General features: G+C 44.1%; 1 protein-coding gene across 2 annotated transcripts; it reads left to right on the top strand.

The window, feature by feature from the left end:
* The first annotated feature begins 1,226 nt into the window (after nt 1-1,226).
* LOC137779440 (protein FAM53B-like) lies at nt 1,227-23,362 on the top strand. Of its 2 annotated transcripts, none has more exons than XM_068567156.1 (5): nt 1,227-1,361; nt 10,378-10,659; nt 13,257-13,311; nt 15,088-15,962; nt 22,144-23,362. In XM_068567156.1, the coding sequence occupies exons 2-5, from the start codon at nt 10,579-10,581 to the stop codon at nt 22,480-22,482; spliced, it is 1,350 nt and encodes a 449-aa protein (XP_068423257.1). In that variant the 5' UTR covers nt 1,227-1,361; nt 10,378-10,578; the 3' UTR covers nt 22,483-23,362. The 2 variants fall into 2 exon arrangements, with proteins under 2 accessions (XP_068423257.1, XP_068423258.1); XM_068567157.1 differs by lacking the exon at nt 1,227-1,361 and adding an exon at nt 13,407-13,437 and having other exon boundaries at nt 10,640-10,659.
* Nucleotides 23,363-24,371: the final 1,009 nt, after the last annotated feature.

Below are 24,371 nucleotides of genomic sequence, written 5' to 3'. Positions count from 1 at the left end.
CTCCTGGCTGTGCTAGCAGTTAAATGCGTGTTTATTATTTAAAAAAAAACCTGTATATATATATATATATATATATATATATATATATATATATATATTGACCACGTCTCTGAGACATGCTTCACTGTGCAACGTATATTCATTTAGGACGCTAAACTTTGTGAAACGGCCACATTTAAAAGGACAGTTTGAACCGTGTCTTCCTCTCGTCTTCAGTAGTATTGCCATCCACCATTAAGTAAAATGAAGATCGTGCTGGCTTGAACTGAACTGTGCAGTTCATTTACCACCGTCAGCACTTTCATGGCTTTCGGGTTGGCACTCACGCCTGAAGCTCCACTTTTATTCCACTCATAATATTAAACCTTTAAGGGTTTTAGACGTGATGCCACAGCAGCCCAGTGGCTGCCCGAACCAGCAATGAATGCCATGCTTTCATTTTAACCTCTCAAGTGTGATACTGCAAATATTTATGTTTTTTTTTCCACCCCATCTCCCTGGAAACACGTTTGAAGTGATCCGACCAGGGTTTTTGTGGATTGATTGAGTTACTCCATGTGTCGTTAGCAGTGAAGTTTTCCATCGCAGGGAAGCCAGAAGGTGGAAAGATTCCTCTTTCAAAGCACTTCAACATTTTCGCACTCTTCTGCTAGACGTCTACATTCACTACCGTGACTACATTGCAACATGACAAAATCCAATGAGATTTATACGTTATTTATTGTATCGACGTTTTAATAACTTTTCCTTGGTCATTGTTTTAAGCTGGTTACAACACAACGTGAACGACCAAGAGGCATGGTCGCAACTTGTAGTTGGTTCATGAGCTTGCTTTATGTAACTGAAAAGTAATCGTATATTTGCTTGATAGACATCAATGAAAAGCATAATAATAGAAAGTAGCACACGAGTATTGTAAATGCCTACGGGTGGATCACAGCGGAACATACCAACTGGGAAGGGGTGAGGGATGTCTGTTTTAAATAAAGGTTTGAGCGGAGTATTAAAACGTATTTAAAATATGTGTTAATTATCAATTCATGATGACATTATAACTATTGAACTGTAATATTCAACTGTAACGACAATAATCTGGTGTTCCTGTTGTCAAACACGTTTCCTGGTCGACAGCGACTCTTCCACCCCCTGTCCACATGGGCTCGTCCGTACACGCATATTGTTACAAATCAATGCTGAAGGCTGGAAGCAGCAGCGGAGCTCCCAGCTGCCCGCAGTCCGGCTCAGTCCTGCGCTGGCTACGCTGAACTGGCGGCTGCAACTGCGAAAAGACTTTTGTGAATTTTCCTGCTTTGGCTTTTTGCTGACGATGACCTAACATCGAAAGAGCCCCCGCTGGCCAGGTAATAGGGAGTTTGTCCAGATACGTGATCGTTATAACTGTCCAAGCGTGCATCATCGTGTGTGCTTTCTCTGCTGTGGAGTTCACTTCTGCTGCTCATGCTGGGGTTTGCTCTGCCACTGATACGTTAGATGACCACATCGTTGGGTTACTTTGGACCATAAATCAGAAAAACAAACAGGAATGTCTTTGTTTTCGTTGAATTATTCCATTTTGTGTCTGTCTTTGCTACCCTTTGATAAGCTACTTTCTGGCAAAGTAACCACAGCACTATTTGTGGATGTCACGTTGTTGTCTCCAGCTTATATTTTACAAAGTTTCTGGACAAAAGTCGCTGTTGTAGAAGTTTACAACTAAGTCCCAGTTTGCTTAACCAGCCGGACAAACCTGTTGCTGCATTAATGGTTTTCACACATTAACAAGCCCCCCTCCCTTACCCCCAAAACAAATCTATCAACCACGGTATTAAAGACCAGGTTGGTGTTGGATAGAGGACCTGTGTAGGTGGCGAGAGGCAGCGTGGTTGCATTGCTGCTCATATTGACATGCGTCTCCTCACCACAACCTATGAGGAGACATTGAAAGAAGCATGAGTGCTTTGAGTCATGAGGCTTAGTTGCATAGCTCTCTCCAATCTCCCCCAAGCATTTCGATTTTGTTGTTTGTTTACTTCCCGAGATTGTGGTCCGATTTTACTAAACTCCCCAGCTTTTCTGAGCATGTATCAGAAATATTGATGCTGAAACTATGAGCCATTTGGTTCCTCCTCAATTCCAGTTAAGCAGAGATAAAAGGCAACATATCTAAATCATACCATAGTCATGCACACTACATTTTTGCTATTACACATTTATGAAACTGAAACAGAGCTTACGCATCTTGATAAGATACTGATAAGAACATAAAGAGTAAAGTCTATGTATGTCTATATTACGTGTGGATGTGTTCAAACTACTTTATGGGCTTCTCAGTTTGAAATGGAAGGCACTCTGTATATGAAGAGCCATTGCAGAGCAAGCACCAAACGTCTTATTTGTCAGTGTTTCCTTTCCTTTGTGGGTTAGGAAGTAGCTGTTGGTGCTTATGTTTACCCCCTCTAATATTGCACGGCAGTTGGTTGATCTTTGTGGACACCATAAACACAATACCACGAAGAACTGGTTTGGTACCAGGGTACCTTAATTGGAAATACCTGGAAATGTTTCGGGCTGCCACCATGGCAGCGCTTGTCCTTGACTTGCAGGGGATGGCTGGCTAGTTTGGTATGGTTTCTTTGAAAAAAAGAAGGCAGTCAACAAATTCAGGTCGGAAGTGAAGAGAAGCAGGCTTTAAGATTTATGGCATTTTAGCTCTAGTGTCTAATTACAAAGGGAATGTTGATAAATGCCTCACAAACACAGGTTAGGTTTAGAAGAGTTTATGATCTGTCTTTCCAGTTTTGGGAAGATCATGATGACCACACCTGGCTTTAATTAAAAAAATAAAGCAAAGCAAATTCTATCATGTGAACTACTAATCTGACAATGGCTGGGCTGAAAATATTCTATATTGTTGCCAATTTCTGAGTTAATAAAATGTGCCAAACCTCAAATTTATTATGCATATGTGTATAATACTGGCATCAATCAAACCAGCCTTACAATACTCATTGAGTTAATACAGTCTAAGATGAGCAAAACTATTATTTCAATCAAAAGCGTATGATGACTATGTGAAAGAATATTCTGATCAAACATTCAAAGGCATTGTTGAAATATTTGGTCTTGTTCAAAAGAGGTTAGCAACCAAGCCCAATATCTGACAAAAAAGGAACTAACGCATTCTTATCACAGTTGCTAGTAATCAATTTTTGCTTTTATTATTGTAAGTGAAGCACAACTTTATGCACTGCAATTGTATTCAGCAACAGCTCTGGCATTGTTAGTCTGTAGACTTGTTTTGGACATACTATAGACATAATTTATGGGAGCAATTAAGGCTGGTGGGTTTTTAAAGGGAATCGCTCTGCACTCCAGTGTGTGCTCAAGACGCGCACATTTGCAATGTCTTTGTGTTGCAGACGAAAGGCCCTATTAGAGCTCCATTCTGTCTGTGGGCAGCTGTGTGCTGAGCGAGCCACCGGTCCATTCTCCATCAGTGTGTGTTTGTGTGTGTGTGTATAACTCTTCCTCAGTCTACACACTGATGCTTCCACTCTGTCACTTTCTCTTTTTTTGACTTTCTGTATATTTCCATTTAACATTTTTGCCTGTTGCCAGAAAGGTGAAGAAGAAGAAAACATGTCTGTTCTAAAGTTGTGGCTCTCTTTCTTTCACTTGTTCTCCAGCCCAAGGCATTATGCAAAGCTAACAAAAAAGGATTGTTAGCGATGCCTGTCTGTGCTTCCATGCTACTTTCCATTCACTTGAGAAGCTTCCCTTTCTTCTCTGCGATTAGCAATCATAACTGCTCCTGTTTCAGACATACTGAACCTCATAAGACTTGGCTTCAGGGAGTTAACAACAAATACTATATTATTTCATGTTGTCATGTTGTTATTCTTCATTTTCTATATTACTTCCTTATGATGGATTTGTAAGTCTGGCGTCTCAACGCCCACAGAGCCTACGACCTGCAGCTGAAAAGAAAAGAAAGAGGCATTCTCACATACACCAGAGAAGCACTCCCCCAACCCCCCAAGACAGGCACTACTCTCTACTTAGAGATGAAAAGCATTCTGGGACGAAATAGGAAGGCTCCCATCAACACAATCCACAGTGGTTTTTCTATGGGCCAAGAGTGGTTTTCCTATGGGCCAATAGTAAGGAATCATCTTTAGTTTAAAAAAAGAAAAGCAAAGTTGTCTCTGCTGTTGCTTTTTGACTCTCAAATGGGATTTTATACCCTCTGGGTCTTACTTTTGTCTGCATCTATGTTGATTTTCCTGAGCTGCTTTGTATAGGCCTCTCTTCAAAATGTCAGCCATCACATAGCTCCTGACTGAATCATATTTATGTGGAAATGCATCCCAAGAAGAAAAAAAAAGAAACTAACTTTGAGTTGTGCTTGGCACAAGCACTCTGTCTTTCTAGTACTGTTTTTCTACAGTCCTGGACAAGTTATGGAACTTCATACAGTTGACTTCAATGGCTTTTCCTCGCACAAGCCTGACACTTAATGTGCAACATCTTCCAAAAGTGGCTTTTTGTGCAAGCCTCGGCTTGAGAACAGAGCCAGTGTGTCATGAAAATCTTGCTTGCACAAAGAAGGCTAATTATAATAGCAACGTTGTCGTACCCTCAGCCTCCGCAGTGTGTTCTAATTGGTTCTCGGTAGTTGCGTTTGAGTCTGTCGGCATGCTTTACATACACCTGCATGTCATTTCAAAGGACCGCTCAAGACTGATCACACCACGATTTACAACCAATTACCTGACTGCAGAATGGAGTAGGATGGTACAGATGAAGACCTAACACATGTACTACAATAGAAAAGTTGAAGCCAATCATTAGTTGTCTGTTATTGAGCAACGTGGCATTCCCTTTTTAACTCATAACCAAGTTGCCCACCAGATGGATCTCATCAGTGCAAGTCTTTCATCCAAAATGGGATCAAGTGGCACATTCTGCCCACAATTTGATATGATTTGATGAAATAAATCAGTCCCACAAACATAAGAACTCTATAAAGGTTAAAGCAAATTGGATCAATCGTCACCGTTAACACGTCTGCTTTCTTTATACTATTATTTGTATTGTAAACAGTCAAAACACCCAAAATGAAACACCTTCATTTCGGCTTTTAAATATTGAACCGATGCATGGATTTTACAACACCACTATACAGCATGCTGATCATTCACAGGGTCCATATGGTGAGCTGAGCCGCCTCATGAATGAATGAATGGACCGGTGGAATGCTGCTCATAGTTTTTTTCCCCCCTCCCACCCCCTACATACTTTCAACCCGCCCATAATACACCTCTGCAACGTGAGCATAATATTACACAACACCAGTATTGTGGTTTTATTAGTTGAGTGGTAGTGACAATCTGTATAACATCACATTCTTACACAACACAGGAGTGGTCACCCTAACAAAGCTGATCAGTTGCAGGGGATTGCTCGCAGCGCTGGAGGCTCCATGTAATGTATCCCTGATGGATAAAGGCTCTGGTTAGTGTGCACAGAACAGAACAGGCACTCATGGATAATGGAGGAAACCACAGGCGGAAAGGCCGGGATTGATGGGGGGAGAAGGGGTGGTGGTTAGTGTAATTAGTGGGGTACCTGATGTATGGAGAGTCATGGCATGCGAGGGTCACTCCAGGGGGCAAGAGGCCCCATGTCTCTCTTTTAGTCAAACTGAAACACCTGATCCTACGCCTGTCAGGCTTCTTAAGATTTCAGTTAACTAAGTTCTGGTCCGAGACACCGGGGGTCAACCCCAAATGCATTTCAGGCGGCCTAAATAGAGAAGCTGTGTTGTGTATGCAGGTTGCGTGTCATTGTGCTGCAGCTTAGTAAACAGGCCTTGTTCAAGAGTCCAGCTCCCTATAACAAACACTGATAAAGAAATGATGAGCCGTTCAGATGTTACTCAGTCTGGGTGATGTCTTCCTGATTCACATCACCAGTTGTCTCTGTTACTCTCTGTTTTGTATTTGGTTGCCATGGCTTTCCTATTAAATTTAGAGAAACAGTGTACTACTTAGCAACTGTTTTATGAAAGTCAGAGTCAGAGAGAAACTAGTCCCCCCCCCCCCAAAATATCTGTGAATTCTTAAAATCATTTCACAATAATACAATAGTAGATATGTTTAAGTTAGCCTTATCTTGAAGCTATCAAATATGAGTAAACCTATTAGTGATCCAAGTCACTTCTTATTTAATAAGGCAGCTTACATGCTATAAATGTGAAATTATGTTGGGTTGTAATATTTGTTGCCAACGAGGCATTTAATGTGAACTCAACTCTGTCACCATGCTTGGTGGAGATGACTTGTGTTTGCTTCTCTTTGTGTATTTGGTCATAAAGTCGGTGTGTTCCACACCCAAATCAGCAGCGGCATGTGACCACAAGGGAAGCACAGCCCCGACACTGCAAAGGGAAGTGTGCTTTCATATTTGTGTTTCTACTGGTGTGTCTTCATACAAACTTTATCTCATTGGACTTTCAGTTTGACTTTTGAAAATTCCCAAGAAGTTCTTTTGAGCGTCTGCATCTGTTTTCATTGCCAAGTTACCGTTAGAGGTAACCGCTTCTGTTTCAAAGTAACGATGAGGCAACTTTTTTTGAAAATTGCTATTAGGAACTTTAAGTGCTGGTTGTATTTCTGCAGATGTTTACGATCAATGTCGTTAAAGAAACAACCGGGGGAATCTGCAACAGGAGTCCAGAACCTGACTACTGACAACACATAAAGTTTGACTGAATAAGCTCTTCCTTGTTTATGCACGTCTGAGGCTCTAGTGGTGTAGTTGTGTGTGTTTTTTGGCGAGTGTTTCCGTGTCACTGGGTACTAGGGTGATGGCCAGCGGATTCAGTGGTATGTCTTGACCTCCCTAGGACCATTTTTACGACCCCTTTCATTATATGAGAGAAGGGTGGCTGTGTGTTCACCATGAATTAACAATCCACACCGCAGACTTTCACAAAAGAATTACTCCTACTTTTAATCAACCCAGAATACAGGAAACCTGGCAAAACTCTTCATATTAATGTTTTCATTTAGGTTCCCACGGCCATATTCGTTGCGCAAAACCAATGCCGACGTCCAGCGTTTTGCACCATAAAATGTGTCCTTGCAATGCACGACTGAATAGAGAGAACTGGTAAAATGGCAGTTAATCAATAACGCGTGACCTTTTCAAAATAAGAATCTCATATGAACACAGTGAATCACTTGTATTGCACAGGCGGTGTAGTGTTGGTTTGGTCGTCATTGTTTCATTAGTATGAAATTAGTTGGTTTCTTTCAGCCGCAGCCACCGATCAAAGTCTTGACACCAGACGCGCTCTGCACAAGTATGCAGTAACCAGAGCCAATTGGTGATGGACACCAAACACCCCGTCACAGAACTTTAGGGGGCCCCGAATAGGCTTCTATTCATCTGCCTGTACAAATCACCGCCCGGGCAAAGAGCCATATTATCTTAGCTGCCCTTTCTAGTGCCCTCCTGAGTCATTGGCTATTGTGAGCCAAGAGCTGCTGTCTGCACCCCAGAGTGCACAAGTCTGACTTGAATTACCATTAGATTTTAGTTCACTATGGATGTCAAATTTAATTACATGAACCTAGAATGTTGTATGGGTCCAAACAATGTCTATTATAGCCATAGTTTCTATTTAGGGACGAGAGTTTTCTTCCGTTTCACTAGTATCGATTGTGAAATGACAAGTAAACAATCAGAGGGATCAGATTCGACATAACATCTCGGTACACATTTGTTTGGGACTGTGTTATTGCAATATGATCTATGATAGGTATATGACTAAATGAGTACGGCTAACTCTAGACTTACAACTTGATGGGCTGCTTTGGATCTTTACTGCATATATTCCAACTGCAAAAACATGGTAGCTGTCTGGAAAATTTCTTGTAATTAGACTAACGTGAAAAAAGGAGTAGCACATCCAGCTGCAGGGCCACGCTTGCTTTTGATACCTACAATGCCTTGTTTCAATGATTGTGTACAATAGTAGGGAGTACTTGTAAACCAGGAGTCCTGCAAACTGATCCCATCCAGGATATTCTTCAATGTGACCGCAATCGTGAGATGTAGCCAACAAGACGACTCACTTTAGGTTTTGAAACTCTGATCTGATCAGTAGAGGCTCCACACAAGGGCTCTGCAGCTCTCTCTCGCTCTCCATTAGGCTCTGGTTTCCTCATCATGAGGAGTTGGTTCATTAAGTAAGCATGGCTCCAGGGATGAATTCACACTCGGCCTGCCCTCTCCCATGACCCCACTTGCTAGTCGCTCCGCACGCACACAAGTGCAGGTTAGCATAGCCATACACGCATGTACAGACGCACACACTCTTCTTCTCTACTTCTAACTGTCGAGGTGCTTTCTTAGCCCCGATGGAGCACATCTCACTTCAGCCAAACGTGACGCTGTAACAACCTTTACACATGGCCGTCATGCTTTTTCCACTCCCACTCTGTCTAACAACCACACTCGCTTAAACTTTGCTACATCGCCGCGCCCAATACTCAGTGTCAGCCCTAATCAGTAAAGCAATCTGCAAAACTGATCAAGAAGAACATTCCCCTCTCCTCTGACTTCACCACCGCCAACACCAGCCGCTCTGGCCTGCGGAGGCCCAGTTGTGCTCCACTGACTCTCCAGGATAAATGGAGATAATGGGAGTCATATGCTAGCAGTTGGTTTGGGGCAGCTCTATATGAAACCTTTATAGTCCTCATGTAGTCATGGGGCTCCAGAAGAGGGAAGGGATAGAGACGACACGGTAGAGTAAGAAAACATGACTAAACTGGCTTAACATGTCTTTATCTTTACATCTTTTTCTTTTACGATGGGTCCCTTTTTTCTTTGCACAAGTTACTGTCCCACAAGACTCATTTAACAGCACACTTGCACCCTTCTATCGAAAGCGCGTTAGAAGAGTGCAACCACCCTCGCTTAACATGAAACCACATGTTACATGGGCAGGATAACAGTCGGCCTGGAAGATCCATTAGCTTCATGGGTTGTTGCTCCACAGCAGAAAGCTGTCATAAGTCAGGAGTTGATTGGGAGTACGATATGAACCACGCTGGTGCTCTCTAATTGGATGCTATCAGTGTGTTTGGTGGTTGGCTAATGACTGAGAGAAGCTCAAGGCCGAGGTCACTCCAGCTATTCCTCCTTTTTTCCCCCCTCTATGATAAAGTAAACGTAACTGGATCTGCCCAACATTTACCTAGATGTGTCCCATGCATCAAGCAACATCAGAGAGACTGAGTCGAGCAAACATGATCAGACATGTTGAGCACATGGACCATCTGTCGTCCGTGGAACTCCCTCAAAGTGTCTTTTAAGAGTTTGTGTTTACTGCCACAACTACCGTCTGCGCTTTACCATCTGCAGGGTGCCTGCAGTCAATGGGGCGACCGCAGCCCCATATATGTTCCTTCTCTATTCATACTTCTTAGCCACATCTGCAGTCATGTGCTGTGAGTGATGCCTTTCCCCGGATTAGCTGAACTTTGCTTTTCTGTTACAGCATGTTTAGATTCCCATATGTTCTGTGGATTATGTTGACAAGCCAAATGTTCCATTATTTACAGGGTTAAAGAAACAATTTCACATATCGCAACATGTTTTGCTTGACAAAGACGGTAGTTTTTATAGGCGTGTAGCTATATGGAGAACTGAGTGGTTAAGTTGCTATAAGTGTTAGGGTGGTGAAAATGCTGAATGGAAAAACACAAGTCAGCACTCCCTTTTCCCAACTATGTCAGTAGTGAAATTTTGCACAAAGTAGTTCAATGAAAGAGAGTAAAACGATTGTTCTGAATCTGTGAATGAAGCACTAATGCAAACAGCGAGGCACAATAAGTGCAGTTTGCATGCTTCTCATGCAGGGACAGTACTGGATGGGTCATGCTTCGAGGAATTTCTATGAGCCTTGTATTAGATTGTTGTCTTCAGTAGATTTATTAATTAAAAATGTAAACATATCCATTTAAAAATACAAAAGCAAAACCTAACTTAATTCAGGGAGCAACTCTTTCTGTTGGGAGGCTGGACTTTTCCCACTGGCTGCTCTTCGCCTGCCAGTGCCTTAGGCTATGTTTGAGCTGTTTTATAGGTCCATTTCTTTGCTCGTCTGGTCTATCAGCCAGACGCACCCAAAAGGTTTTTTTTTTTTTAATGTCTTCCAACTTTCATACCTGTGGAAGCAGTGTGGGAAAGTGCAAATGATATGGGTTGCAATGTTCTTTCTGTGGTGTCCGAGATTTTAACCCAGTGTCGGCATTTTCAATGAGAATTTATATTTACTTAAGTCATCTCTTTACGTCAACACAGGAATCGGCCGACGTGTGAGAGACGCCCTGCTACCTCCGCCGGCACCGCCATCAGCACTTGAGGGCTTCTTTGCAGATGGGAGGTCACCAACTGGTCGCCGGTTCCTCCGAAATATCCTATCTGCGATTCACCCTCATCTAAGATGGCTGCCTGTGGCCTTCTCCTAAATGCGGACAGTCTGGAGCAGAGCCGTGTGTTACCATGGTGATCATTTTCTTGAAAACACTGGAAAAGAAGAAGGGTGTCGATGATGTGAGGTCCAACAACACCGAGAGTCGGCTGGTGAGAAAAACTTAACCTTTTGAATTTCACACAAAGCAAACCAGTCGTGGCAGTCAAAGTGCTGCAGAGTGTTTCACATGTTTGGCATTAGTCAGCAAAAGGAATCGCTGATGTGATTATATTATATTAGAGCATGGCCACGTGCCAGAGATGACAGTTTTAGTCACGCTACTCGTTTGCACAAATGTAAACATGCCAGAATGCTAAGTATTTATCTTTAGATGTCTTTAGTTGTCATTAATGTAACAGTTCATTTAACACTTCGCTATTTTCTCTACAGCTACATGACACGTTTTAAGTCAGTTAAATATTGTTGTGTTCACCATCAAGAGGTCCAGGATCTGTTTAGCTGAGCCAAACACAAAGATTGAAAGCAGGAGGTAAAAGCTAGCGCTCAGTCTAAAGTAAAAAAAATAAAGAAGCATTCTAACAACTGAAAGCCATTTTTACTGCTTGTATGCATTTAACAGGCATTTCACAAATTGATCGAGTAATTGGAAAACTATATTATTTTTTTTGAAAGAAAAGTCTGTGTAAGGTTTCTTATGACATTTTTTGGGCTAACAGGGGTTAACCATTTAGGTTATAACATGCAGGCCAAGAGTCCTGGCTTTTGACATCACTTCGACACTATTAGAACTCGGCTGCAAACTATCCATCCAGCCATCCAGCCGTTATCTTACACATATCCTGGGCCAGATGGCAGGGGGCAGCAGGCTTAGCAGGGTATCCAGACATGCCTCTCCCAAGCAACTTTTTCCTGGGGGACCTCGAGCCGCTCTCAGACCAAAAGAGATCCATAATCTCTCTAGCGTGTTCTGGCTCAACACCAGGGCCTCTTATCAATTGGACATTCCCTGTAAAAACCTCTAAAGAAAGGCGTCCTGACCAGATGCCCATACCACCTCAGCATGCACCTTTTTGATGCAAAAGAGCTGTGGCTTTACTAAGAGCTCCCTCCGGATGTCTGAGCTCCTCACACTATTTCCCAGGCTGAGCCCAGCCACTCTATGACGGTTGCTCATTTCGACCACTTGTGTCCACGATCTCATTCTTTTGATCCGTATACCCAAAGCTCATGACCATAGTTGAGGGTCTGAACAGCGATGGACTGGTAAATTGACAGCTTGGCCTTCGCCATCTCAGTTCTCACCTGACCACAACGTTCCGGTACAACGCCCGCATTACTCACACGAACCCCCCTGTCCATCTCAATCCTTATTCCACTTTCAAATGTGAACCCTGAGATACTTGAAGGCCCTCGACAGGGGCAGTGACTCACTCCCGACCTCCTGGGTGCAATCCACGGTTCTCCAGCATAGAACCGTGGCGTCATACCTGGAGGGAGTGATTCTCACTCTGTCAGCGTTACTGGAGTTTAGGTTTTGATGGCACCAACAGACTAAATCAGTCAATACACAGTATTAAGGCTTTTGGAAATTTCCAATGAACGTTGACCAAGCTTAATATTAACGATCGCTCATGAGTTAACCATGTTGGCCCTGAAGTAGTGAACTAATGGTTCCATCTAATCGTTTTCTGCAACACAATAGCCTTCATTGTGGATTCTATGCCTTGTAGCTGAGAAAATATTTGGTTATTGTGGTTATAACCTCAAGGTGAGTCAGTGCGATGCATTGTGGCATTTCCCTTTTGTCCTTTGTGCGGACAGCCACCACCCTGTTTTAAGAAGTGAACCATGGGAGAGGATAGGTGTCTAATGAGAAGATATGCTTGTAACGATAAAACAGTTTTCTACTTCCTTAATAACAGGTTCTTTATAAAAAAAACAATAAAAAAAAAATGCAGACAGTCACGTTTTTGTTAGTCAATAACAGTCCTTTCATGTATTGTTAATATGAAGAAATTGATTAGTGCAACCTGAAGTAAGCATTGCATCCGGTTGATGTTGAGTTACTTTAACTGTTCTGTACTTTTGGTTAAATTAATTTGCAGCATTCGACATGTTACTCTGCATAACAACGCATCCTATTTTATGTGCTCATTATAGGCTTTTTAAAAATGAACGTATGATAGCTGTGCAGTGTAGGATACATTCTACAAAACTTTCTTTTTCAAATATAGTGGAAAGGATTTATGAAGTAACAAAATCAAGTACTCAACTGAAGTGACAGTGCCGTTTTAGAATTGCAGGCAGAATAATAAAACATGTAAAAATAATGCATAACTCTGTCATCACTTATGACACACTTAAAGTAGAAGTCTGCAGAGACCCTGCCTTCTCTCTTTATTTTCATATTCAATCAACCTCTATAAAACCGTAGCACCTTGGTGGCAGATCGTAAGTACAAAAATGATGGACACAACAAAAAAGGAAAATATAGTAAAGCAAAACGGTCAGGGGGCGTGTCCTTATGCTGTCATCGAGTTGGTGAGGAGGGGCCAATTTAAAAGTAAATATACTTTTGTTACTTCTCACCACTGGACCGACAGGGATGCAGAGATGAAATTGTTACTGGTAGTCTTATTCGATCGTGGTATGATGGCAAACATGTTTTACTTTCTTGTTGTACATTTTTTGTTTAGTTTTTGTGTCTCCCTGACTGTCGGTCCCTATGTTTGCGTGTCCTCCACAGCGTAAGCACCACACCATGAGCCGAGGGACCACCCTCTTCTCCTGTGGAACTGTGGGTGGGTTATCTTCATTTTTGCCTTTCTGTTTGTCTTTCCTTCTTTGCAATGGCAATAAAAATTCCCAATCTTTCTGCCCTCTGCACTCACTCAAGATCTGGACACTGGACAGTACTAATGGTTGAGGTGGGGGTTATTTTGTCATAACATAATTTCACAAATGTAACTGCATAATGGATTGCCCATTTGACCTCTTGTTAATTTGAACCATCACAGTCAGCGACCCTCCACTGTCACCGCCTCACTGTTAATCCACTCGGTCTCTCATTTCTCCCTTTCTCTGCCGATCACTCATCCCCCACTCATGATCAGGGTGCACCTGCCTACACACAACGTTGCACACCACTCTCATGGGAGTGACTGTAATTGAATATGCTGTTGCCTATGTCAACAATTTCCCTTTGGCTCTGTCAGTGTTGCAGTAATTGTGTTAAAAGACATGCTACTTACAGTAGCTGTTGTGTCGCATGCCATGTGGCGTTACAGGGAGGAGCGTGGCTCACTGTTTCCACTGTTAATGTTGACATTAACATTGTCCAGCTTGTCTTGTTAGTTCAACCAACACTTTGTATCTTGCTTTCAAAGGATGGCCTTTTGAAGTTCATCCCTTTCTCCCTTTGTCAGGACATTCCTGTCAGGTCGTCACTGTAGCCCCCGTACATTGTTTGTCCGCCCAAAACAATGATTTCCGTCCACAAGTCTGTAAGAGAGCGTGCCAAAATTAGAGACAAGTATCCAAAAGGACGGGAATTTGGATCAGCAAGGGGCCTTTTTTGCCAAAAGTTTCAATAGATTCACGACATGAACACTTGGCTTCGTAGCTCAAGCCACTATGGCACTTTACTGGAGGTGTATTATCTCCCACAGCTGTGTGATAGACTCTATTGTGCAGATGAGGGGAATAGCTGGCAAGTCATGCTGCTTAGCGAAGCATATTCCGCGAACCACTTGACTAGTTGGAGTGACTTGCCAACTGGTTCACTGGCTGATTGTTATTGATTAAGTTTTTGGAATCGGAAAGGAAATAGTAAAGTGTAGATGATGCTTTTCTGTTGGATACCTTTTTTAAAACAGCACTCATCACATTTAGTGGAACAACTTGCATTGTACTGAGGAACAGTCAGACTTATTTGGGGATCTAGGATTTCTATTGTAGCTTATTGTCTGTATCTGTGAAAGTAATGGCGCCAGAACAACTTACAGCTGAGCTTGTCTCTTCATGTCCTCTTCATGTGAACAATAATCAAAACAAAGCACACTGTGGACACTGTGGACAACTCAACAATTCAGCAGAGTTCATTAAAGAAAACATTCAACTTCTCCAGACATGCAAAATATGAATGCTTGCTGTCAGCGTTCAGTACAGTTACACAAGAGCAGCAATGATTTGAACTGTACAGCGAGTCCTAATCCTGTCATTTACCATAGGGCAAATCAATTATTTGTTTATGCATCAAAGCTTTTCTGTTGATTCTAGTGCTTTGCTGTGTGTAACTAGAGTCAAATGACCCGACAGAAAGTGTACGTTCAGTTTCTTTTGCGACTGCAGTTAACAGACAATATCCTGAAAGCAATCATACCCTTTTGCCTGAAGCTCCTTTTCTGTTTGTTTGTGTCTTTTGTGTCTGTGTGGTTAGGTATTCCTTTTTTCTTTAAACCATAACTCATTCTGCTGACATCGACGTATTTCCAGTTTACTTATGAGGTAGAGAGACGTTCAATAGGAGCTCCTATTGAGGTCAATGAGAATGAGTTTGTATCCTTTGAATATTGCAGAGGCAGACAGGTGGCTGGACCTGGGGCAAAGCTGTGCCATCCAGCAGAGAGCTCCCTGCCAGCCTGGTGCAAGCCTGGAGAGCCTATGGGATGTGATGCCCGGGCCGGGGAGTTGGCACTGGCCCAAGGAGCCAGGCAGCGCCACGGCAATCACCAGTCTGATAAGAGATCTGAGCCTCGGCAACAGCGACATGACGGCTCCCAACTCCCCCACCACGCCCGCCACTGCTCACTACACCACTACAGCCACCAGCCAAGCTCCTACGGCACCCCCGAGCAAACGGCAGTGTCGCTCCCTGTCGTTCTCTGACGAATTCAGTGGCTTCCGCTCATCTTGGAGGCCTCAAGGCTCCCGAGTGTGGACAACGGTGGAGAAACGAAGGTGCCACAGCGGAGGAAGTGTTCGGGGCGGAGCGGGTTTCTCCAGCGGTCATCTTCCCACCATGCAGCGCAGCTCCAGCTTCAGCTTGCCCTCGCGCTCCAGCATACCCTCAGATGGAGCCATGGAGCTGCCATTCTTCAACCATCGACTGCCTCTCCACCCGCAATTCACCGCCTCTCCAGTCTCCCCTACCTCTCCTTCCTTACATCATCACCACTCCCGCCATCACCACTTCCTCAGGCCCCTCTCCCTCTCCCATGAGCAGATCAGCCTGCCAGAGCTTAAGAGGGAGGAGGCCTCGGAGGCCAGCTCTCCAGACTCCACCCCAGAATTGGGGAGGCGAGCGGGCCTGAGAGCCAGGGCCACAGGGTGTCTGTCCAGGAGCAAGTCCCAGCCCTGCGTGCTGAATGACAAAAAGATTGGCATGAAGCGCAGAAGACCAGAAGATGCCCAGGAGCAGCGGCCCTCCCTGGACCTGGCAAAGATGACTCAGGTTAGCTGGAAATGTCAAACACATGCTTGCATGCACAGACAAGCACACACACTCGCAGTCAGTTGAATGCGTGTTGTTATAATTTGACTAACTTTACAGAGTTTAGTATCCCTGACATGCACTGATTACATCAACGTAACATGTTCTTAACTCACAATGTGAATCAGCGTCTGTTCATTTCTAATCTGGCTTAAAGTGCCTTTAATTGCATCCTGAACCAAACAGACTTACTAAACAGACAGACACCTTTTTGTTCTGAGACCAAAGGGAAGTTCAAAAGATCCTCAAACACAACTGGGTCGCTCTTTCTCTCTCTCTCTCTCTCTCTCTCAGTCTAATCAGAGACGGGACTAAATCAAGCAGATTTGAGTTTTCTGAGTCGTCGGGCCAAAGCTTCAGGGCGAAGCGATATCTGGCCTTCTTCACTTTAACTCGGGGAGTGGTGCTTTCTGAAGAAGCATTCCTCATGTTCGGTCACGCTGCCTAGCGCCACGCTCTGGCAAGCCCAGCTCCAGTTTATCATTTCATTTACTCTGTTTGGTAAACAACCTGTCCAAAGGTTGGACCCCATTTACTTCCTCTCTTCTTCTACTTCGGCCTCATATCCCCATCTTTCATCCCCAGTGCTGCATCTTCCTTTTGCAACCAAACGTGATTCATAGTGGGGGTATTTGAATGAGTTCGGAATTGCTTTTCCCAAGACAAGAGTTTGTTTGTTCATTTGTAAGGTCAGAGGAAGCAGTGGAACAGCCAGAGGGTAAAAATGACCCCTGGACAAACCAAAACCCAAAATGGAACCGTTGGAGTATTTTAATGACATGTACTGTATTGATGCTTGGCAGTGCTCTGGTGTTTTTACAGAACGCAGAAAGATCTCGACTCTTCACATCCTGCCTCATTATTCATTTGAATGCTCTTGAAATTCGACATAAAGCTTCAGCATCAACGGCAGGCATCGCTACCAAACCCAGTCCGCACTCCTGAACATTCCCGCTTTCTTACACGTGTTATTCATACGACACACTAAAATCTTCCATCAACTTACCTCCTGTCTCGGAAATATGGTTCCTTTCCTGTTCTCCTAATAGAAAGTACCATCTATTTATCCCTCTGCCCTCCCTTCCTCTTCCCAAAGATTTCTGTTCCCAGCCAGTCACCCTCAGGACCTAGCCAGGGTTGGATCAACAAGGCTTTGGTAATGGAGCCTAGCAAGCATGTTTCCTCTAGTCATGCCAGCTGCTAAGAGGGGAAAAATCAGACTCGATGATCACACGTATGCACAGATACACGTACACACCCACCCACACACACACACACATGGAGTCAGTTTAATGTCAACTCTGGTCCCAGCAGTTCTTTGATGCAGGAGCACACATTTGCAGATGATAGGCGTTGTATATGTTCGAAGCCGTTGACGGGCAGAGCCATTGTTTCTCGTCTCAGACGAGTGATTGCATGTACGTAGCACTGTTGAAAGGAGTTGGGTTGTGCAGGTTAGAGCCATTATTACAGTATCTACTGCCACTGTTGACATTCTCACTCTTGTGTATGCCTGAAGTAAGGAAAGTAAGCAGCAACACAGCACATGAAGCACATTTACTCACTCACTTCTCCTTCGCTTCCGACGCTACTTAAGGCTTAACTCGATGTGAGGCTCCCTGACGATGACCAGTCCAGGTTAAAGGCTGCCTGCACGGTGCTGTGTCACTTAAATGAAATAACCTGAAGCACCAGTTGAAGATGCTCGTAGTTGTCACGGGTTAAGGAGGCGGTTTTAACTCGGTGATGGCGAGGGGGAAAAACCCTCGTGGCTGGCAAACTATCTGAAAAAAGGAAGTGATAATGTGCAAACGCTGAGCTGGTTACAACCTGTCTGTTCACCTTCAGGGAGCAGCTGAGATTTTACCGCCTCGTATGTGAATTTGGTTCTTTGCCTGAATTTTTTTTATTTTGTATTCATTTTTTTAAAATTGTTTTCTACATTCAGTTCCTTATTACCTACACGGCATTAGTCTTAAGCTGTTTTGGGGGAAACTGGATGAACTGACCACAGCCTGTGTTATTTAAGTGACGTGCTTTCTCCTTTTTCACCTGTCTACGCACACACACTTTCTCCCTCTCACTCCTTTCATCACAACACTCTCAGACTGAAAAGGTATCCCACTCCCACGGAAGCATTTGACAGACAATTGCATTACAATTGATTACTTGTTGGTAGCTAAAAGGATTTCGATTTAAACTTTGACATGTATAAAGCAGGTAGGTGTGAAATGAAATGCTATTCCGCCAAATGCTTTGATACTCTCTGCCCTGCCTTTGGGTGTAAACTAAGAGTCATTACTTCTCTCACACCTACACCATACTTTATTCATTTTTTAGGTGTGTGTGGATGAGTCAGGCACTTCTGTGATGGCAAACACAAACTTGTCACTTGTCTCACCCTTACAGACATGTTTATTTGTGTAGTTTGTTAGACTATCTAACGCAGAAGGTTGCTGTAAAGTCTGCTGCAGGTTAGTGTGGGAGGTGGGGGGGAGTGGGGGGGTCAACATGTTACAAGTCCCTCGAGTGTGTTGTCAGTGGAACATGGGGTAATTTAGCCTCTAGATTCCTCAACCACGTCAATGAAGGCGGGTGTGAATTCTGGGGATGCATGTCATGCTTAGCGGCTGTAGCTCGAGTACCGCAGGGATTTACATGCGACCACCCCCCAAAATTCCTCGAATATTCTCCCCGTCAGCCGCGTGTCCCAGTTCATTCCTCCGTCCGCTGCCTCGTTTTGATCCCAGATCGCCTTTTCAACTTGGCCCGTCGTTGTTGTTTCCTCTGCATAGTGGGTGTAGCGAGTTGTCAGACCGGGAATGTTATCTCTTGATTCTAGGTCACGTTGCTGAATGATGGTCGACGCTCGCACTTTGTTTTTGAGGAAAGGGCCCATGTGAAATGCCTCGTGATACATTTTAAGGAAAAATCAGAGGCTATCATTGGCTTAGCTGTGTTAGAGCGTTATGGGTGGTAAAAGGGGGCCTGTTGAGCCAATGCTTGGACGTGTGTGAGTGTGTGTGTGTGTGTGTGTGTGTGTGTGTGTGTGTGCCTGTGCATTCAGGAGAGAAATGTCAGGGTGAAGAAAGGGGGTATTATTTCTGCAGGGAAGCTGGCAGACACACTCCTCACCCTTTCTCTATTAATATCTTCTCCCTGGCCTAAGTTCAACCTGCTCTCCCCTCCATCTTTCTCCATTCTTGGGATGGCACACATGGTGATCATAGCTGAGCGTCAAGCCCCGCGGGCATTAGAGCACCTACCTAGGTGGGCGTCTTGAGGTGCGCCGCTCGAGGTTCAAAAAGGACATGACGTGACTTGTCCCAAAGGCGCTCTGTTAGGAAGAAACGGCTGTGCGTGCATTCACCCCGGCTGGTTCAGCCCTTGATGCATCTAAACATATCTATCTTATATATTTTGAATCTTACGTGGAGGCATTGACTGTGTGGTACAGTGAATGCCAGACAAATACAAAGAACAAAGCAAAGGCAGACAGGCAGCAGCACAGATAATTGATGCGAAGGTGTGCAAGTATTTATTCTGGCAGTCAGGAATGAGTTAAGTTCTCCTGTCTTTGCCTGCACCTCTGCCCTCTCCTTTTGTTTTATAGTTGTTTGCTGTTGGAGGGCCGGTTCCCGGTCTTCTTGGTAGCCGTTTGTGGCTAGGTTTTGTTAATTTGACCTCAAATATACTCATATTTTGAATCTGTCAATAGAATGCACCCACATGTTGTTTTTTCTTTCTGTGTGTGTGTGTGTGTGTGTGTGTGTGTGTGTGTGTGTGTGTGTGTGTGTGTGTGTGTGTGTGTGTGTGCACATATCTGTGTGTAAGTCTCAAGTTCACAGCAGGTCCTTTGCCAGAGTACTTAACGGGGTGTTGTTTGGTGCTTGCCCTAATTATCAGGAGGATATTTGCCTAACCTCTCGGCTTTTGCTCGTGCTTCCCACATCAGCTGCCTTTCAATGTTGTTACAAATATATTATATATTTCAGTTTTGTTGATTGTGGTTTAGAATAATGGACGATGTCTACCAGAATATCAGTTATGTGTATAAAAAAAGTGTAAAAGTGCACTTAATGTAATATGGTGTGAATGGCGTAAACCTTAAGATTTTTAAACATATCATATTTCATTTGAGATTTTGAGACGCGACCTTATGAATCTGCTCGGTTTGTTTGGACGTACTGTAAACCGATACAAGAGTTGCTGTGCGTTCCCTGACCCTAGTGTGACAGAAAAATATGTAGTATGTTCCAATACATAGTATATTAAATACAGCGTGCCAAAAAATATCAGGGTGCCCTTTATTGCAGCAAGTCGCATTTTGCAGAATACAAGCCAGCATGCTTTTCTGACTACTCTGACCGACAAACTTCTGCCGAGCAAATATATAGTATGACAGAGTAATATGTCCCAACTGAATGTAAACTGCATGCAACAGTATGTACTTTATCAGGACAGCTGCAGCATGTAGAACAAGTAAAAAAAATAGTATGTGATCTGGAACGCGGTCCCGCACTTCTTCTTTTGCATGTCTGGCGTGTTCGCTGCCCCCAGTGGCCGACACACGTGTCACACTATTGAAGCGCCAGTGCCAAATCGGCTGGAGCTGAACGGTGAAAGGAGCACTCCACTGAGTACGGGCCCGACACTTTTAAGGAGATTACAACTTTCAAAGTGCCAATTATTTAATTAGGAAATTATTAGATTGAGAAAGTAACCTTCCTCACAGCTTGTTACGGCTGCGACTTGTGTAAGACACGACAGCATGAGGTTAGAGAGGCTAAGTGTGTGTGTGTGTGTGTGTGTGTGTGTGTGTGTGTGTGTGTGTGTGTGTGTGTGTGTGCGTGTGCGTGTGTGTGTGTGTGTGTCCATCTGGGTGGGGGTCTGCTCAAGTGAAATGAAAAAACACAAAGCTGGGTACACAGCAGAAATCTAACCCTGCTCCCCCAACCTCTCACCACACCCACCCGAATCCCAGTCAGCCTCCGTCCATTTTTATAGAAAGCATATTGTGGAGAAGCTGCCTCTCCCCCCTTCCTTTCTACCTTCCTCTCATCTCCTGCTCTGCTGTGATAATTACTAGTGGGGTAATACCGGGGGTTGAACAGAAAGAGCGAGGGCTCCGAAATCCCTTTTTTCCACTCCAGTGGGGTAACTACGGCAAAAGCCAAAAGGCCTCGTGCTCCTCGCATAAGCACCCTAAGCATTTACAGATGAGGTATCCCGCGGTTGAGCATCTTACATGTAAAGTTAATCCAGCAAAAGTGGGCCAACTCTCAGACAGCCAAAATCCTGTGCTATAGTCTTCTTTCGGACCGTGTTAAATCGGAGCAAGGAAAAGAGTGAGTCCACTGAAGGCCGACTTAAGAAAGGGAGACTCCCAGCTCATTGTAACAGGAAAAGCAATGTCCTAACACACGAAGGAACATTAGAGGTGTCCGTCATGTAAACCGAGGCGCTATAGAGAAAACCTCATCTCTATTCACCTCCATGCCTCCAACATCTGTTGCTGGGGCACTGCAGAGATCATTAACCCCTTCACTGCGCTGCACGGCCGCCTCTCTTTGTTGCGCCGAGGATTTCAGGGTGGAAAGAGAGCATGAAAGACAACTTTTAGTGAATTAAATCCCCCCTCCCGCCCCGAGGTCAAGTGCAAAAACACAGGCTGCAGGTCACGTACAGATTCTCCATTGGGGGCAGAACTGCAAAACTATAAAACACAAGTTTGGGTTCCCAGTATGTGTTTCACGTTGGCTTCCACTGTGACAAATAGGCCCGGAGCACACGTTTGAAACGCGATACCTGTGTGGTTTTGCAACTCATCTCAATGTTTTGTGTGTTTTTCTAAAGCCAGACGGTTTCGTGTATGTTCTCCGGCGGCATGTGTGTGTACGCGTGTGCTTGCGTGTTTACATGCTCGCATGCCGGCCGATGAAAGGGAACGCCTGCTCTTGGCTGCCCAAACAAGAAACGCAATTTCAAACTGACATCTTGGAAAACCCTGAGCCTGATTCAACCCTCTCCCACCGACAAACCCCTGCACTTCCATAGCCTCATTAGATTGAAGCCAGAATGTGAACATGAGCTGAGGTACGCAAACAAACATCTATTTTCCCTCTTTGTCTCCTCTTTACAGAAACTTCAGACTTTTCAGAGTTTGAGCTGCCCTGGATTCTCAGCCACCGACGGCTGCCAATCAGGCCTGCCCCCTCCCACCTGCAACCAACCCGATTTGGACTTCAGCGCTGCGTCCGAGTTGATACTGGAGTCACGGCAGGAAGTGGCAGGAGATGACGAGGAAGAAGACTCTTCCTTTGAGGAGCTGGATAGCGACTCGGCTTGTAGCGTGGACTCGCGACCCGGCTCTCCCGTCGGCACGGCGGGCGGCAGACGCACCCTCTGGAAGGGTGGGAAACAGAGGGACATTTTCCAGCTGGGCGGAGAGCTCGATCTTGACCAGATCGAGAGAAACTGAACATTGTATAGGAGATTTAAAAAGAGTGAGTCTGGACTGTTGGAGAAAGTTATTGGACATTGAGGATGCATTGAGAGATGGCTTTTAGGGAACGAGGAAAAGGGTGGAGGAGTGGACTTTGAGAGAGAAAGAACAAGGAAGTGACGGATGATGAAAGGGAAAGAACAAGGAAGTGATGGATGATGAAGGACTAAGTATGTTGTTAACGACTGCCTTTTCAATGACACATTTGCCTTGAACATTCTCACTGTTTGAATCAAGAAGCAGTGACCTTAGTTGTTTTTTTTTTGTTGGGTATTCAGCTTAACTCAGGAGAAGGAAAGTGAGGGTTAGTCTTAAAAAAAAACAATTCACAGCCCCCACTGTCTTTACAACCTGATGACCTTTCCAAAGTCAGCTAACCTTAGGTTTGTAGTACTGTAGCACTAGCTGGGCTCGCCTGTATTTAGCTTGAGTTTTTTTTTTTTTTTAAGATAGTGGGGGTGAGAGAGGGGTTAAAACAGGGAGGAGGGGAAACAACATGAAGACTCTTACCCTTAACCTTCCTCTTTGTCTTTTGTGCACACATGAAAATCTGATCTTTTTGCTGAATGTAGGCTCAATAAGCTTTATGAGGAGTTTGGAAAATGACAGTGCCTTCTTTTGGATGTTTGCTCTACCGGTTCTCTCGCCTCAATCGAAGCCACCTTTTCTGACCTTTTTTTTTTTTGTAGTTTCTTAATATGCAAATTGTATATTTGAATTAAACACTGAATCTAAAGTTTTCAGTTCTAATATCAATGTATATTTTTCTAAGTAACTGTTTTTTATGAGTTGTTCATGAAGGAGGAAGAATACAAGGCCTTTTCTCTAACCGAATGGACATAAAAATAAATGTACAACCTGCACTCGTGTGTCTGGTTTCATTTCAGCTCACAAATGAATGCTTGCTACGATGACAGATTTCACTATGACACATCAAAGCTCTGAATAGGCGCCAATGTTTCCAGATACCATTTAGAAGTTATGCCCACTTCCTGCTTCACATTTCAGAAGCATTTTACTGAGGCTCACTCATTCAAACGTCATTGTTTTGAATGTCAGATGCATTTTTGACATCCTTTTGTTTAGGAACTTTACAGCTCTCGATAAAGACGGCAAGTTTAGTAAACATCTGTGTGAAGCCCTGTTGTTGCCCACAAGCCCCAAACAAAAAGGCAGGAAGTCTAGACATGAATTTCCCCTGGTCTGTAACCCAGCATTGACCAGAGGATGTGATGTCAGGATAAAATGTCCCGGGACCTGTTTGGCAGACAGAAGAGTGTGTTCCTCCCTGGGATGTCCTATCATGTCTCTCTTATGTCTGTCCAAGTCACTAAAAACAAACTTGAAGCACCTGCCACCCATTATAAGCCCTACGTCTTTGCGGGGTCTCTCTCTTTAAACGGCATTAAAGGCTTGTGTCGTCACTATTACTGGCCACCGGGGAAGCTGAATGCTGACATAAACAGATAGGACAGATTGTTTTTCCGACACCGGGAGGAAAGCCCTGGCTGCAGAACAGTGTTTACGTCCAAAACAGGATGTTCCAGCCAGTTGCAGCTTTTCCTTCAATCGTGGCCTTGAAGGAAGGTGAACTCAGACATCTCAACCCTGAGGTGTTGGCTTACACAAACACACAACCAAACACATACATCACACACCCTCGTTCAAAGGCCCTGAAATGGATACAGAGTGTGCTTGGCTTGTCTATGCAGAAAACCTGTCGCCCGGCACACAAAAACTGTACGAGCTGTTACGTTCTCATTCCCAATACTTGAGATATTGTCTTGCCTTCTCTAGATGTTGCAACAATAAGGATGAGTCGATGAAAAGGACAGTGAGCTCAAATTTAGACTGCTTAAAAACGG

Source organism: Clinocottus analis, unplaced genomic scaffold (assembly GCF_023055335.1).
Source record: "Clinocottus analis isolate CAN_PGR_092001 unplaced genomic scaffold, fCliAna1.0.p SCAF_8, whole genome shotgun sequence".
Taxonomy (NCBI): domain Eukaryota; kingdom Metazoa; phylum Chordata; class Actinopteri; order Perciformes; family Cottidae; genus Clinocottus; species Clinocottus analis.
This window is presented reverse-complemented; position numbering and strand designations above follow the sequence as displayed.

Excerpts from the sequence above, each read along its gene's own strand:
- LOC137779440 (XM_068567156.1), top strand. The coding sequence starts at position 10,579 with ATGGTGATCATTTTCTTGAAAACACTGGAAAAGAAGAAGGGTGTCGAT. Across the intron at positions 13,312-15,087 it reads CTTCTCCTGTGGAACTGTGG|AGGCAGACAGGTGGCTGGAC; the intron begins GTGGGTTATCTT and ends TGAATATTGCAG. Across the intron at positions 15,963-22,143 it reads ACCTGGCAAAGATGACTCAG|AAACTTCAGACTTTTCAGAG; the intron begins GTTAGCTGGAAA and ends TCCTCTTTACAG.